At 42.8% G+C, this 16,655-nt stretch overlaps 1 protein-coding gene across 1 annotated transcript; it reads left to right on the forward strand.

Annotated features, from left to right (window-relative positions):
* The first annotated feature begins 1,561 nt into the window (after window positions 1-1,561).
* LOC115397926 (phosphatidylinositol transfer protein beta isoform-like) lies at window positions 1,562-16,386 on the forward strand. Its single transcript, XM_030104470.1, has 11 exons — window positions 1,562-1,666; window positions 5,793-5,823; window positions 7,255-7,400; window positions 7,621-7,712; window positions 7,834-7,841; window positions 7,942-8,016; window positions 8,107-8,190; window positions 11,060-11,137; window positions 13,809-13,919; window positions 14,099-14,221; window positions 16,338-16,386. The coding sequence occupies exons 1-11, from the start codon at window positions 1,647-1,649 to the stop codon at window positions 16,383-16,385; spliced, it is 816 nt and encodes a 271-aa protein (XP_029960330.1). The 5' UTR covers window positions 1,562-1,646; the 3' UTR covers window position 16,386.
* The last annotated feature ends 269 nt before the right edge of the window (window positions 16,387-16,655 follow it).

A 16,655-nucleotide genomic window follows, 5' to 3' on the forward strand; every position in this document is an offset into this window, starting at 1 on the left:
GGTGTTCAGACACAAGAAATATAATGAATAATCTATTTTTGAAAAAAAAAAAAATCAGATTGTATATGGAAATGGTTATTACTTTACCACAGAAAACAGAGCTCTTGTTTCCCTATAAAAATGTTTGTTTTGGGAAAACATTTAACCATCATCGGATAATCATACTTATGTTCACTCTCTAGTATGGAGAGTGAACATAAGTATAAATCAATGCTGTGCATCAAGAGATGTTGAAACCAGGAGGGCACTGTCTTGTCTGTTTAAACACCTCCTACACACTTGAATTGTCACCAAACTCTCCAGAGAACCTGGTAAGAAACCACTAAGTACAGTCAGTAGTGGTGGAGCAGAAGGATAAGCACAAGATCTGTGGCCCTCCAAAACCCGCAGAAGTTAAAGCCTCCATACTTTGCTGCCATTACTACATTTAGTCTTGTTAGAAAATAGAAATTTCTATTATCCATACCACCTGCTATCACTGACTCCACCCACTACACTGTAATGATTAAACTTGTGCCCTGCAACAGGAATACCTTCAGTTTGAGTCTTGACTTCAGCGCCTGTGTGTGAGTTTACATGCGCATGCTGAGTTTCATCCCACAGTCTTATATGAGATTTAATTGTGACTCCAAATTGCCCTTTGGTGTGGTGTAACTTGGCACTTATGAGTGTGTTTGACCATCTTTCGGTGTTCAGCCTGTGATAGACTGTCCAGTTAGCTTCAGCACCCTATGAGCCTGAGTTGAATACCTAATGATGACTGATGGATTTTCAGCTGTACCCGCTCATCTCTTAAACCCATTAAAAGACACTGTATTGCTCAAAACAGCTACCAACAACCTCCTACTCTCAACTTTATTATCCATTCAAGATTGATTAATGCATTCCTTCTTCAGATTGATCCTCATCTCACAACCACTTTGTCACAGAAGGCCAATGCCACAACAGCAAAAGCCACAGTGGAGGTGCTCAGCAGTCAGAAGAACAAGCTTTGTTTCCAGGGGATAATATTTGCATCAGCACTGTTGTGATTACAAGATAGGTTAATAAAATGTAAGTAAAATGCTGTTGCTCGATTAATGTGATATTGTGTTTTCAGAAATCAGCAATGTTGGTGGCCATGTTGAAATTGTCCTAATGTTAAGCATGTGCTCTGCATCAATTGTTTGGTTCCTTCAGAAAATATTGTCCCCTGGAAACAAAGACTGGTCTTCCGACTGCTGTGTACTTCCGTTTTGGCGTTCGTGTTTTGCTTTGTGGTTTTTGCTGTTGTGAGGGCCAGTGAGCTGAGCTGAAGAAGGGCTACATATGGTCCCTACTGGGGCCTCGTGATGCCCAGGTGTGGTCCAGTATGAGTGAAATTTGATTGGAGTCAGCCAGAATCCGTTTGCAGAAGAACATTTTCTCGCGTTTGACCTGAAAACAGCAGCAGGTAGTGTAATTTTGGATAAATGTTTGTTGAAGAGAGTTGATGGCAGCCCTGATTGGTGGGCTGCATTTCGTCGCCCCTCCTTCCCGCCCTCTGCAAATCACCGCTCACGAGGGAGGGACCGCGCGCCGCGCTCGTCGGGCGATGACGTCAGCAGCAGCGGCGGCGGCTAGGTGTCTCCGAGCAGTAGCGGGTGAACGACGCGGAACAAGTTACGATGGTCCTCATCAAAGAGTAGTAAGTTCGCCGTTTCCGTCTAAATTACTCATCTCAGCTCATTCATCAACCTCTGTACCGTCCGGTGGCACAGTGAGTTAAACGGGGTCCGTTTTTTTTTTCCGGTGACTGAACACGAATGAAAACTTTTCCTCGGTGTCCGTGTCAGGCACACGAGGGAAGGGTGGGATTGCTCAAGAGCCGCTCCGTTTCGTGGCCTACCGGCTTTGACAGCGGTGTAGCATCGCGTGACAGCTGTTGTTTTCATGTGTCTTTTCGTTCGTTCGCTTCCTCCCCGTTGCTCCGGTTCAAGGAGTGTTTGAAAGCGGAGGACCGGCCGAGTTTGAGATTTCTACCTTCGCAGTGACTCACGATTTGCTAACGCTAAATTAGCGGACCTGTGTAAACCTGAGTGAAGATCGCGTAAAGCTGCTAAGTTAGCGGTTTCACCATCACTCTGACAAGTAAACCCAGCTAATCTTCCCAAAGATTAGTCACTCCCATCATTAAGTGTAGTTTGTTATCTTTTGTCAAACTGAACCATTTCAAACACCTAGCTTGTTAAGGCAGCTTTTAGGTGATCGATTTTAAATTTGGTGTTTATTTGTCTGCTGCGACGTAAAAGCCTTGTAAAATGTCTAACCAAAGTAGTATTTATGTAATAATACATTCTCACGTTTTACATCTTATTACTTTTGGAAGGTGTATGTCATTGATCCTTGTTGATGAACATGTGGAGAGAAGATAGTTTTGTTTTTCTCTCTATCAACACATGTAAACAAAACTATCCCCCAGTTTGTGGACAACTGGCGGTGAACAATCCCAAGCAAATAAGTTGAAAGCCTACCAGATCCTTATAATCCACATTGTTTGCAATCAGTTGTTTGTGGAAGGAAGTTTGCCTCATGCCTCAAAGATTATCCTCAAAATCTCCATCACTACTTATTCAAATATCAGGACAAATAGCATGGATTGATTAAAAAAACTCAGCCAAAATGTGGTTTAAAACCCCTTATGGCTCCATTGTCATAACTGTTGTGTCCTGTTTATTTTAGCATGATCATCATTGGACCCCATTGAGGAGGTGGAAATCACAGAAGGGTGTGGAGTCCAGTCTGTATCATATTTTGTTTGCACATGTCTAAGAAATCCATATAAAGATGCTGGAATCCAGAACAGACCTGGGAAACTGCCCTCAGCTCATATTCTGAAGGTTCCTGCTTTTGTAAAGGAGGGTTCACAGCATTTGTCCTCATTTTAATGACGGTGGGAAACCACTGATAAGAAAAGGGGTCCTAAGCCTTTATGTGAGGCAATATGGAGGGTCACCTTTGATCTGTAATCTTTGGTAAGCAAACTCGGGACTATTTGCTTGGTAAGTGAAATACTTATAGATCATGTTTTTTAAAGTGTTTGACCTTTTAGCAATTTTTCACATGGTTGTTTAAATCACAGTTTCATCTTTTTGCAACTTTTCCTGCTCTACATTGAATTAAGCTAATAATTAGGAAACACACAGGGCCTTTTTTATACACTTTGACAAGGTTATAGCGAGTTACAAAGCTTATGGTAACACTGGTGTAAGCCAGCCGTCAGAACACTTCCCTGATGTTGTGATAATCAGCTGAGTTAGTTGACACAATTTGCACTTTGCCTTCATATTTGTATCCATGTGCTCAATAATTTGAAATGAATGTCAATATCATCACTTCCAACTGTTAAAAACAAACCAAACATTTATTTCCTGTTTCCATTGTGACTACAAACAAATCATCCTATCGACTAGTTTAATTTAAGAGATTGAGGAACCAGAAAAGACACATAATGTAACAATGTTTCTATATCACAGGCAAATATATTGCAGTAATACATGGGTTGTGCTTCTGAAAGACACCCTAAGGGTAGGTGCAGCACACCACAGGAAATTGTGCCATTGCTTATTCAAATAAGCAATTACAGTAAAATTGTTCAATATGAAAATGCTTCTAAAAATCCCAAGATAATCTGATCTGTCATGCTTTCTGAAAAGGGTGTGTTTGCTGAAGACACGAAACACCAAGTGGGGGGAAAAAAAACTCTTCTTGAATGTCAACAACTGGCTGTAAAAAATAATGCACCGCCACTGGATGGGAGCCTCTGACCATCATCTCATCACGTTACTGTGATGAAAATTCGTTCTGCCTTTTCTGCAGAAGCAGCAGATAATCCATGACTTCACCGATCAAAGTTAGTGAAATTAGTCACGGTGAAGTAATCGCAGTGGATTTATTAAAGGCAGTCGTCAGCGATATAGCAGCATGTCTTTCCACAACATGAGTTCACTTCTTCATGTTGTGGTTCTGAAGTGGTTTCAGTAAGCTGCTGAACCTTTGTGCAGACAGAATCAATTTAGGTGAAGTAATTCACCCTAGACTTAGTCAACTTGTTGATGCTCACTTTATTTTTGCTGTGCACATCATGCCACGATTTGTGCATCTGCGCACACAATCAGAACAGTGAAGAGAGTAATTATCTGTAATTTCAGGCTTTTTTTTTTCCCAAGCACTTCTTTTCTTACATGGATAATATAATTAGACACATCTCTCTGTACGTCTCACATTTTCAGTTGGCAAAACCAGTTCAGTCACTATATAAAGACATACTTATATCTACATCCAATAAAACCACGTCACCATGCTACTGTTCAGATAATTTTCCAGTTTTCAGAACAATCCCTTGCACCATTGATTGTGTCGAACATCAGCGTCACTCATCAAAAGTCTTTTCTCCGGAGTTGTCAGAGGTCTCCTTACAGCAGTCAGACGAGATAAAACATATGTCCCTGGCTGTCCTCCTTTAGTCTAACCTCATTTTAATAAAGGTTAATGGAGTAGTGTTAATTCTGGACAGAAAATAAAGACTCACTGTCATGGCTTGTCAGCACTCATCTATATCAAAGAGCTCGTGGCTTTTAGAAGCAACCCAAAAAACAGCTAGGATTATACCAGGCCTTGCTTCAGATTTATTCTTACAGGGAGTTTCCTCTTTTTACTTTTTTCTTGTTCTGCAGCGTGGCTCATGGTTGGTTTGAGGAAACTGCTTGCTCATCAGGGAAATGATGCAATAGCTCGGGCACAGTGTATTATGCCCGGACTATTTAGGGGCACGGAGAAGTTCTACTCTTCAGTCCACGGAATAAAGACTTCACATGAGGCTCATTTTGAAATATGTTGTCACTTTTTTGGTTGTTGAGGCAGTTATGTATGCCATGGTTTGTGGTTTCCTTCCTGTTGTGATAATTTTCAGACCAATTTTGCATTAACTCGTTTTTACTTGCGTCCGCTGACTGGGCTGTCGTAGTTTTTCTCTCTCTAGATCAGCAGCTGAACTGTCGTCATGTCCGCTGCTTGTAGAACGTTACTTTGCATTGTGGTTTGTTTTGGTTTCAGTTTTCCGTTTCTGATAAACTCTTCTCTACATTCTGACCGGTATTTCTGCAAAACTTTTAATGAAAGATAAAACCAGTTCGCTGATGTTGCTGGACTGTAACTGATGAGAGATCAGTGGCATCCATTGTTAAAAACTTCAGTCTTAAGTTGAACACAGAGCAGCGCCGCATGGTTTTGATGTCGACGCACTTTAAAAATCAGCATTAAAGGGAAACAGTTTGTGTGAAGATAAACATCTGTCACAGTCATGCTTGTTTTTGATAATGAGACACTTGGTAGTCCCAGCATACGTAACCCAGGTGATTTAGGAGTTAAATCTTGTCTTTTCTCAATAAGAAGCTCTTATTGTGACACTCACCTGTTTGTAGTATAATCCTTTGATAACTTACATGTGCAACTGGATTCCTTGATATTTCCCAAATGTTGGAACACTAAAGTAATGAAATTCACAGAGAGATTGTAGTAATTTCCGCGGTGCTCAGATCAGCAGTGTTTAATAATAAATATTGATACAAGTGAAGGCGGGGAAACAGAAGCTCCACATTTCAGCTCTCAATTTCCCCATCTCAGTTATAAGGCTGGGTAGTAATTTTCACTTGGTGATTCATTTGAAATTGATGCAGAATGACAGCGCTGCTCACACAGCTGCAGATCATTCAACAGCGTCTTTACAAAGCAACTGTTGTGTGAACGTAACCACTCTTTTCTCTGTCTTGCAGCCGTGTGGTTTTACCATGCAGTGTGGAGGAGGTGAGTACTCACTTCGAAATCAATTTATTGAATGACTTCTTAGAAAGCTACTTTGCCCCCCCCCCCCTCCTTTTTTTTTTTTGAGAAGACAAGCTGTACCTGAATTCTTGTCTTTTTTGATCATGAATGCTAACTCAAATACCGATGTGTAATGGACATTTAAGTCAGATTGCGCAGAGAATAAAACATGAATGGCTGCAAAAAAATTAAATTCAAGTTTTGGTTGTTTTCAAAGGTTTGACCAAAATGTCCCCCCCCCCCCCCCCCTTCAAAATCATTGATGTGACCTGACAAAGACTGACGTAATGAAGCTTTATCGTCTGCGGTGTTTGGCTGCTGCTCATGTTCAGACTTCCAGAAAAGCTTAATTTGTTATTCTTGAGATTGTTTCAGCAAGCAATTGTTCCCCGTGTTTATCTAGGTTTATATAATGATTCCCAGACTCTCACATTACTGCCTTTTAAGGACATAAAACCATCTTGGCAATTAGCACAACATTATAAAATACCAAAAGATTAAAAACAAACTTCTTTTTTTGGAGGAGAAACAGTCCGTGGTTCCGTGGTAGCAAGAATAAAAACAAACTGGGAAATGTCTGTTGTTGATATGAGGCATTAGTTACTTTAGGTTTCAGATTAGGGATTAGTTTTAAATGCACTGGGGGGAGCAGATAAGCCCTGATGTACAGTGTTTAAGATTTATAGAAAGGAAAAACTGCAGCTTGACTTTAAACAGACCTTCACTTCCACATCACAGCTTGTTTGACTCTGGAGTTCTGCAAGTTGGTGTTGGCATGTTATGAAAATGCTTATTTTGTTTGACTGGCCTAAGGACCTCAACAGGTCTTGAAAAATGTTTGTTGGCTCACAAAGAAACATAAGTAACGCACGTTGTGCTGCTGTACCGGAGCCAGGATCTTCCTGTTTCTTCACACGTGGGAGGAAATACTGAGATAATTCAAGCTGCGAGAAGAAGGAAAAAGGATGAAGTGGGTTGAAACGAGTGTCAGGGTTGATGTGTGATACAAGGATAGCAACACAACTGAAAGGAAAGAATTTAATAGACAGTAGTGCTGTGGCGTGTAGTTTGGAGACACTGGCACTGTCTAATAGACATGAGGCACCAGGATGGATTTAGGTGAATAAATCAGAAGAATAACTAGTTTACTAGAGGGAAAAAAAGTCTGGAGGAAACGTCTTTGTGTCATTACATGGAGAAGCTCCTGGTAGAACATGCAGAAACATTCTCAATTGTATTCATGGGTTTTTATCAGGAACGTTATACTCAAACACAACAAAGATAAGATACAAAAATAGCAGAAAAAAGCTGCTTCGAGCAGCAGTAAGGTTCATAGTCCAAATGCGTCGAGATAAAATGTGCTCGTTTCTCTCTGTGCTCGCATGCGTTTATGTGCCGTTATTTGTGTTACAGTATCAAGTGGGGCAACTGTTTTCTGTGGCTGAGGCCAGTAAGAACGAGACGGGAGGTGGCGACGGCATCGAGGTGCTGAAGAACGAGCCCTACGAAGAGAATGGAGTGAAAGGACAGTACACACACAAAATCTACCACCTCAAGAGGTACCTGCAGAGTCTTATTTTCTTCTATTTAAATTGGTTTGCTTGTCTCATGGAACTGTAAAGTCCTTAAAGTGTAATGGCGGAGTGCTACCAGGGAGTGGCAGTGTTGTCCTTCTTGTGAAGTGCAGTTGTTGGTCCTGCACAATCTTCCCATTAGAATCACTGAGAACTGAATTCATGTCTTCTTCCCTTCATTTCTTCACCTTCCTCCACCTCACAGCAAAGTCCCAGGCTGGATCGACCGCTTATCTCCTAAAGACTCTCTGGTATTTCATGAGAAAGCTTGGAATGCGTATCCGTACTGCAGAACCAGTGAGTCTGCTGTATTACTCTTCACGTTCCCCGTTATAATATCTGGTTGTGTTTCTGGCATCACACTAACATTTTCTCTTTATTTCACCTGATTTTCTCCTCACGCCTAATCTTGGTCCAGTTGTGACGGTAAATATCCTTTAAATGGATTTCATTTGTGTTCTTTCTAAATAATAGATTTAGATGTTCAAAGTTTTTTTTTTTTCTTCTAAATTTCTCCTTCTTCCAGAATGAGTACATGAAAGACAATTTCTTCATTAAAATTGAGACTTGGCACAAACCAGACCTTGGCAACGCAGAAAATGTGAGTTTTCCCACCCCAGAAGAAGAAAATACCCAGTGAGCAGTGAGTCTGAGGTTTTATGGGTTGAACAATGTGCTTTTGTTTGTACAGGTGCACAATCTAGACAGTGAAACATGGAAGAATGTTGCTGTTGTGCCAATCGACATCGCAGACAGAAGTCAAGTGTCTGCTTCTGTAAGTTCAAAAATTGTTTCAAGTGCAAAATAAAAATGTTTAACCCGACGCCCCCGTGTGGACAAATGCTAAAACAACGCAGCATTTTGTTTTTGTTTTACCGCCTGGAAATCTCTTGAGATTTTTAGGATATTCTTAAAGTGAAGTTTGAGAAGAAAATTGGAAGAAGAAACAAAATCAATCAAGTGCAGAATTGCAGATTAAGTTTATCATTTGTGTTGGGAAGTAATCAGTACTTAGTGATGATCGGTATTTATGTTGCAGCTCATAATTTCTGAACAGGCATCATGCTTAAAATAAAGCCGTCTGTGGATTCACTGGAAGACAACCCAAAAACATGTTGCGCAGTGCAGACCTCTTGATATTCCTTCTGCTGAGGGCCTCCAGCGGTGGCCCCTGCTCCGCCATCACAAATGATCTGAAACCACAAATTCTTTTTTTCTAAAATTTCGCTGAAAGATGCAGATTGATTAGAATTTACACCAAAAATGATGTAATTTCACCACCAGGGGCGTTATAGATAAAACCACAAAAACACTTTGCCAGATAACAATAACAGATGTGGTTTGAGTATTGAAATATCACACTTCAGGGCCAAATCAAGCTGCAAACAGATGCTTTAAAATATTAAACATTTTATATTACATTTAATGATTTGTAAAGAGTATTTATGTGCTTTAAAATCAGAATTCATCATCAGACGATCAAATATTGAACTCATGGTAAAGGTTTTGAGCTTGAACTTTGGTAACATCATTATATACAGTATGTTATAAATCAGAGAATGCGCTCAAGTTCCTGCAAAGCTGCAGGATTACATATTATTTTTATTATTATATTTATATTCTGGACTCTTGATTCCAGTGGCTTTTATTTATTATCAATTGTTTCTATTTAGTTTGTATCATTTATATTAAATGCTTTTGGATTAATCAAGTGTGAAAAGATTCCACAATGTTTGACACAATGTCAAATATGAAGTTTGAAGAAATTCTTAGTTTTTGCTTGAAAATAACTCATTAATGAGTGAAATGCTGATTTAGGCTTGAGCTGTTTTTGAAAAGTGTTGGCAACTTTAAGAATGAATCCAAAGATGGCCTTGATAACATTTCAAAATATAAATGTGAGTTTTTAGCGCTCCATCTGGACTCCCCTGAAATCTTATTTGAAGATGTTACACATCATTGCTGTTATTTGACATCGCATTGCCTCATTTCAGTGTGGCTCCCTGTGTGTGTGTCTGTGCGAGTGTGTGTGTGTGTGTGTGTGTGTGTGTGTGTGTGGCTATTTGGCTGAGCAGCGTTGGTTTGTGTGTGTGTGTGTGTACATGTTTGTTTGTGGTAGGTAGTTAACGAGGCGGACGTGTTTGCCTTGCTGGAGGAGTGTGTTGTGTCTGAGGGCCCTATCAGCCCTCAGCCTCAGGCATGACTGCAGGGCCTGGGGCGTACCGCCAGCACAGATGAGTTTGTTAGTGTAATTAAGGCGCACACTGCTGCGTGTACCGGAACTCCACAAACACACACACACACACACACACACACACACACACTCGCACTGGAGCACACACTCCTTCACTTGAGGAGTAGCTTCTTTTTGTGTAGCGCGGCACATCGATTCACAGACCTCATTACTGCTGCACAGCGTATTGTTATCGTGATGGAGCGCTCAGCATTAAAACATCCAAATTATTGCGTGTGTGTGTGTGTGTAGGGTTGTGTAAGAGTGCGTTTTCATTTCTTTCCACACGTTTGGAACCCTCCTGTTGGCCAGTAGCCCTGAAAAAGTAGCTTTTAGCTGCAGGCGCATCATGATTTATTTAAAATTGTTGGACCCTTGAGCTGCAGATAATTTGAAAGCCATTTCATTTATTTGTATTATTATTTTCCTCGCCTGTGTTATGGAGTCAACTCTGTCATGTGCTCACGCTGGGCCCGTGAGCTCAGGATCCCTCTGTTTTTCCTCGCACGCAGAAGCAGAATGCTCCAGTGTAATGGGGCAGAAGTGATTAGGCCACTGAAATGGGTTTAGCAGGATGTGACTGTATGAACGGCGCTGGTCGGGCGGAGCCTGCCGCTGTCGTCTAAGCAGATTGTGTTAAGTTGATCAAAAATGACGCTGAACTGGCAAGACGCAGAGAACAGGAGCTTTCAGTGATCCGTGGGGAAAAGGAGATTTATCGGCTTGTTAGAGGGACGGCGACTACCTCACCGATGGCGTCACAGCCCGCACGCCGCGGAGGGAGGAGGGAAGGGTTGAAGCGCGTTTATTTAGGATCTGAACTCGGGTTGGCTGTTGGTGTGAAACGTATTTTAAGAGTTTCCTTCTGGGATTGATCAAGTATTTCTTTTTCTTTTCTATGTGTTTAATGCAGAAGGAGTTGTTTGGTGTGATACGTGCTCTGGTCCTGCTTTACTTCTTTTGAGTTGATGGCTTCTCAGCTTTCTGGCATTTAATTGTCAATGATTGACTGTGCTTTGTTTACTTGATGAATAGATTTCTCAGGAAAACAGGGTATAGAAATGAAAAATTCAGTTAAATCTTATTGTCTGTATCATAGAGGGGTTGTTTTTTATTCATCTTGTTACAATATTTAAGATTTTTTAAATTCTTATCAAAATTAAAATTTGTCTTGTGTGCTATTTTATCATATGTCTTTTTTAAATATATATTGCAAAGCATTTTAAAGAAAATCTCACCACGTTTGAGAAGTTTGAAATCTACCACTAAGTCTATGATGCTTATTGTTTTGAATAAAATGTCGTTTGTCACTGTTTTTAATCAAGCAACAGCTGGTTTAGCTCGACACAGTTGTGTATTGTGCTAATGTAACCTGTATTTATCTCTTTATTTATTATTTTCCTCACTGTAGGACTACAAGATGGAAGAGGATCCCGCCCTGTTCAAGTCGGTGAAGACGGGCAGAGGACCTCTTTCACCCATCTGGAAGGTAACGCCGCCCTGGAGCTGCTGCTGCAGATCACTGTTCATCCACACGTTTTGCTTCTTTAATGATGGCACCGGGTGTATTTACATGCAGTTTCTCACACTTTGTTGTAAACCACAATTTTAACAAGTAAATTGCTAATTTTTTAGGGTGTTCAGTAAAACCCAGCAGATGCAAACGTCAAACAGATGTAGACATTCTAGAAGAATGAGCAGCTCTGGTCAGCAGGCGCTTTCTAAGTGTCCCAAGGATGAGCTTCCAGGCTGGATTATAATCCACATTGACCGAGTTTACATGAGTTTTAATTCTGAATAAAATTAGATCTGCTTTGAAAATATTGAAAATGATTCTGAATTAAGGTTAATTTTGAATTAAGTTTAAGGTATATTAGAATTTCAAAGTCATGTGTACGTTCATTGCACTTTAATTCCGGTTGTTCTGCTCATCCTCGCTGATTTGTCCTGTCGCGATGAAGCACGTATTCCAAGATGGCCGCCTGGAGCAGGCGTTGGACTCGAGCTGAGACGATTTATTTAATGACGGCCTCAGAAGAAATGGATATAATGGAGGGAAGCATAAAGATGTGGACCTTTTAAAGCTCTGGCGTCAAAGTTAATAGAGAAAAAAAGAAAAAGACATAGAACACAGTTTGTTTACTTCCGGTAGACATAAATATGTCACTTCACCTCGTCCAATCAGAACCCTTCACAACCCCCAGATCTTATGCAGAATTAGATAAAGGCAAATAAATGTTTTGCATATAAACCTCAATTTGGAATTACTGTCCCCATGTAAATGCAAAGGATTTACCTTTGTTGAATTCTGAGTAATTAATTCCAAATAAAAAAAAAAAACATAATTTAACCTGTAGTTGATTAAAAAGTAACACAACAACCTGCTTCTGATACTTAAACACTTTTTCTCGATATGACGCTTCCTCATTGCTCTCATTATTCACTTTCCATTTCGGTTTCTGTTGGAGACTTAAAAAAAAATTCTTGTTCAATAAAAACATGTTAAATGTGTTGAAAGCTCGGTTGATGTTTGTGTCTGACTAGCTGAAAACCTGAACACTGTTTGAATTAATTAAAAAAAAAACACACACACACATTGACTTGTCAGTTTTGGCGATAGAGACAAGCTAAGACCCAGAGCAGTAGGATGGGAACAAAAATATCCAAATATCACACAACTGGACTCCATGTAGCGATGAAGCGCAGAGCTGCAGGAGCCTCAGGTTGGTGCGACACGTTGCCTCAGATCAGCAGATCCAAAACCAGGTTTTGGTCTCTGACAATGGACTGTACTTTACACAAACAGCAGCTCTGCAGAGCGACTGATGTGTCTTAATAAAAGGTGAAAAGTCAATTAGAAGTAAGTCACGCAGAGAAACTTTGTGGGGAGTTTTCTTAGCCGCCGCCTCACAAACGGGTCCTGCTCCCCGTCGGAGGCTCTCTGCTCCACTGTGGGGCCCTCGGAGTTCACCATGGGAAACTTTTCTCCCGCTTCAAGAATTTTTTTTTTCCGCAGAACAAAGGCAGCCAAACAGCTTTAAAAAGTATGAATAAAGAAGCACAACTTCTATTTTGTGTTTTTAATTAGATCACTTTCCCGTCCGCTGTGGACACGGAAAAAGGCTGTTTTTGAAAAGGTGGAGGGAAGAAAAAAAAAAAAAAAGTAGTTATGTGACAACAGAGGCACAATTTCTGCCAGCTTCTCAGAGCAATAAAACTCTTGTCTATCTCTGCATGCACACATGCTTGCATATCGGTACCCTTTGTATTTCTGAAAACTTCTGCTCCTTTGAGTGGGGCACAGAGAGGGAGAGAAGAAATGTCACCGTAAGTGTTTTGATGTCGAATCCGTTTCATGTGAAGTTCTCCTTTAGCGATGACAACTTTTCTAAACCCACTGCAAATTTAGAAATGTTTCTCATTTCCCCCTCTCTCGCTCTCTCTCGCTCTCTCTCTCTTTCTCGCGCGCTCCTCCATGATCGCAGGCATCAAACGGCAGCGGGATGAGGGTGATTGAGGCGGGTCTGTGGCATTTTCTGGCGGAACGCGGCGCCAGAATGGAGTGATTAATTAAACAGGTGTTCTCGGAGGGAGAGTGTGTGTGTTCTGGGGGCGAGCAGGTCCTCGGTGTTAATAATGTAACCGGCTTTGCACCGCGGCGCCCTTATCGCTCCGCGAAACGCCGTTTTATCTGCCTTCTGTGGCCACAAAGGCATGCCTTTCGGGAACGGTGTCGCTGTCAGGGCGGAGGCAGAGAAATGGTCCCTTCATCTGGAGTTTATCCACTTTGCTGTGCCCCAACCCCCTCTTCCTTTTCTTCTTCTCTTCACAGGAGGCAGAGAGCAAGCAGCCCATGGATTTAGAAAGTGTGTTGCAGATTAGGGCACTTTCATCTGTGCACGGCACATCTTCATATTGATAATTATTTTAGCGCGCTCCCCACCCAAAACATTATGTATTAATGAGCTCTACCTTTTGAGCACATCCAAGACGAGTCTGAAATAATATTCTCTCAGCCTTCTGCTGTTTTTACAATTTCTTTTCTATCATTGGAAAGTTTCTATCAACTTTTTTGATGGGTTATTTATTCCGATTCTGCGCTTCAGAAAATGACAGGTTGTGTCTTTTGTCTCCTTTTTTTTGTTTCCTTCTCCCAACAGCAAGAGCTTGTTAGTAATGCTGATTGCCCAAAGATGTGCGCCTACAAACTGGTGACGGTGAAGTTCAAGTGGTGGGGCCTGCAGACCCGAGTGGAGAGCTTCATTCATGAGGTTAGACCGACACGCGTCCGCACAGACGGCTGGACCGGCTTCAAGCTGCACGCATGCTGAAACAGTTCAGTCATGGGACAGCAGTGTAGCCTGTGACCCCTGAACTGAAAGATCTTGATCGTGGGGAAGATTTAAAATTGCCAGCCGGTGCTAATGGAGGCCTGCTCTCTGCTCTCCAGCAAGAGAAGAGGATCTTCACTAACTTCCACCGCCAGCTCTTCTGCTGGATCGACAAGTGGGTGGACCTGACGATGGAGGACATCCGACGGATGGAGGCGGAGACGCAAGCCGAGCTCGACCAGGTGAGGTCACTGAAACGACCCAGAGAACATCAGCCCTTTAGATTTATTTCTTCATTTTTAGAAGCAGAAAAAAATATTAGATTCAGTAAATTCCTCTAAAGATAATTTGCATCCAGATTAAATCTGATTCACTGACTTTCAGCAGAGTTTCACAGTGTAGCTTGAATTTCTTTTCTCTTTTGAAGTCCAGATGTTAACACCTTCATGCACGTTGTGTAACAGCTGGAGGGAAATTTTCCAGTCTGCACATGCTTCTGCTCCCTCAGCCAGTGACCTCCTGTACTTTATTTTCGACCAGATACGAGAGAATGGTTCTGTTCGAGGTACCAAGGCTGCAGAGAAGTAGCCTGACGCGGTATGAGTCTCGAGGTTGTTGTTGAAGTTATTTCTGTTTGGGTCCGGTCTCTGAGAGGGTTTTCCACTGTCCCAGCGAGGGTTCACCGGCTTTACTGACGCTGATCCACGACACATCTCGATATCAGGGAGGATCTTCTTTACCCTTCGCAGTTTGTACTTTCACTCATCAGTCTTACCTCAGTTTATTCTCATAAAAGCTTCTTTTTAGGTTGTAAATCTTTTCAGCTGAGCTTTTCCAGCCGGCGTTGCTTCACACTGAAAGCATTCTGGAGGAATCCCGGCATCTCCGATTGTTAAATTGCGAGTTGTGTCGTGCTTTCTTTGTGCAGCGCGCGGCTCAGCTGACAGCCGCGAGCCCGTCTCAGTGGAAAACCCTCTCTGCTGCCTCACGCCTGTGACCTGCACGCTGGTTTTCGGTGATGTGAGAGGGGTTCCAGTCCACGGTGTCTTTATGTATTCGGTTTGACACGTGACTCTAAAGCTCGCTCCGAAGTAATTAATCACTTAACACCTGAAATACGACGTGTGTGTGTGTGTGTGGGTTTAAGGTGTTTCACTGAATGAAAATCTGCTGTAAATGTCAGCCGCATGTCGAGATTAGCCTCGGATACAGGTTTTTACCCACGCACCTCAGGGAGGACATGCAAACTCCTGACAGAAGGTCCGTCTGCAGCAGAAGACAGACAGTCCACATGTAAACAGGCGTGTTTCACCGTGTGACTCACACACTCTGTCAGAGCGGCCCGCCGCTTTGGTCTTGGAGCGGCTCCACGCCTCCGTCTTCGGGAGGTTTTTGGCCGTACAAGGAGAGCCGGGGAGGAATCCGAGCTGCACCGGCCGGAGCGGGCCGGCCTCAGACATTCCTGGCCCGCTCCCATCATCCAGCATTTTCTGCGCCGCCTCTCTCCCCTCACATCTCGCCCAATCCCGCCATGTGTTTCCCATTTTCCCTTTTGGAGTCGGTAAACAGGCCGGGCGCCATCAAAGGAGGCCGGCGAGGCCCGGACCCCCGAGCTGGAGGGTCCGGCGGGCCGGCGGCCGGACGCTTCACCACAAACTGCATACAGTCGCTCCGGTTTCACACCAGGTGGAGGAGAAACGGGACATGAAAGCAGCAGTGTTGTCTGTATTTTGGTGGGATGCGTTTGGTGTAGATGGAGGGAGGGTGGGGGGGCTGAGAGGGGGGGGGGGGGGGGGGGGGGGGGGGGGCTGGTGTGGTAGTTTGCTTCAAGATGGCTCCTTTTCCCCCTCATTAACATACAAATGGAATTCTGCAGTTGAGAAGGAGTCTGTGCTGTGATTGAGGGGGGGAAGGAGGGTGTGGGGAGGGTGGGGGGGTGGGGGGGGGGATGAAGAAGTGGGAGGGTGAATCCTTGTGCCATTTCATCAGATCGGCCTATTCCTCTGTTTAGAGCCAGTGTTAGTTTGAACCGTTCCATTAAGGTGTGCGGCTATCAGATTCTCACACTAATTGACTTTCCAAAGCCATCAGCCTCAGGTTGGGAGAATTTGAAAGTGATGCTTTTATCTACCTTCAAGACAAACAGGGGGTTTGATAAGGAGCCTTTTTTTTTTTATATTCTTGAAGGAACTGAAGAGTTGAGTTTGCAGACAGATTTTTGTAAAGCTGGAGGTAAAACCTTAAGTCATGTTTAATGAACAGAAATAAGTCGCAACCCTTTGTGCATCTCAGCAGATGCAGGTTTCCTCTCAGCCCAGCCGGCATTAATTCTCTTTCTTTAATTTTTTCCCCCTACAGCTTCGCGTGAAAGGTGACGTTCGAGGAACCAGCGCTTCAGACAAATGAACCAGCAGCTCCGAGGGCTCCTCCGGTGCCCCCTTTCACCCCAACCCGGCCGGCTGTGGAGGAGGGAACACGGCCGCCCCACACCACTAAAGCAGATCGTAGACACACAACCCAGCCAGCACTCGTTCTCTAGAAGCCAGCTCAGACGGGGTCGCTTTTCGGGCGTCATGTTATCAAGACCAAGCCGTTCCCAACGGCGCAGCGACTTCATTTTTTTTTTGTACATCAGCAGATTCTTCGGCTTCTTTCCACTGCGGCCGGTTTTGGACC

The sequence above is a fragment of the Salarias fasciatus genome, chromosome 12 (genome assembly GCF_902148845.1).
Source record: "Salarias fasciatus chromosome 12, fSalaFa1.1, whole genome shotgun sequence".
Taxonomy (NCBI): Eukaryota; Metazoa; Chordata; class Actinopteri; order Blenniiformes; family Blenniidae; genus Salarias; species Salarias fasciatus.

Bases quoted from the DNA above. Each gene is read 5' to 3' on its own strand.
- LOC115397926 (XM_030104470.1), top strand. From the start codon at position 1,647: ATGGTCCTCATCAAAGAGTA. The intron at 11,138-13,808 runs GTAACGCCGCCC...TTCTCCCAACAG, and splicing joins CTCTTTCACCCATCTGGAAG to CAAGAGCTTGTTAGTAATGC. The intron at 14,222-16,337 runs GTGAGGTCACTG...TTCCCCCTACAG, and splicing joins CGCAAGCCGAGCTCGACCAG to CTTCGCGTGAAAGGTGACGT.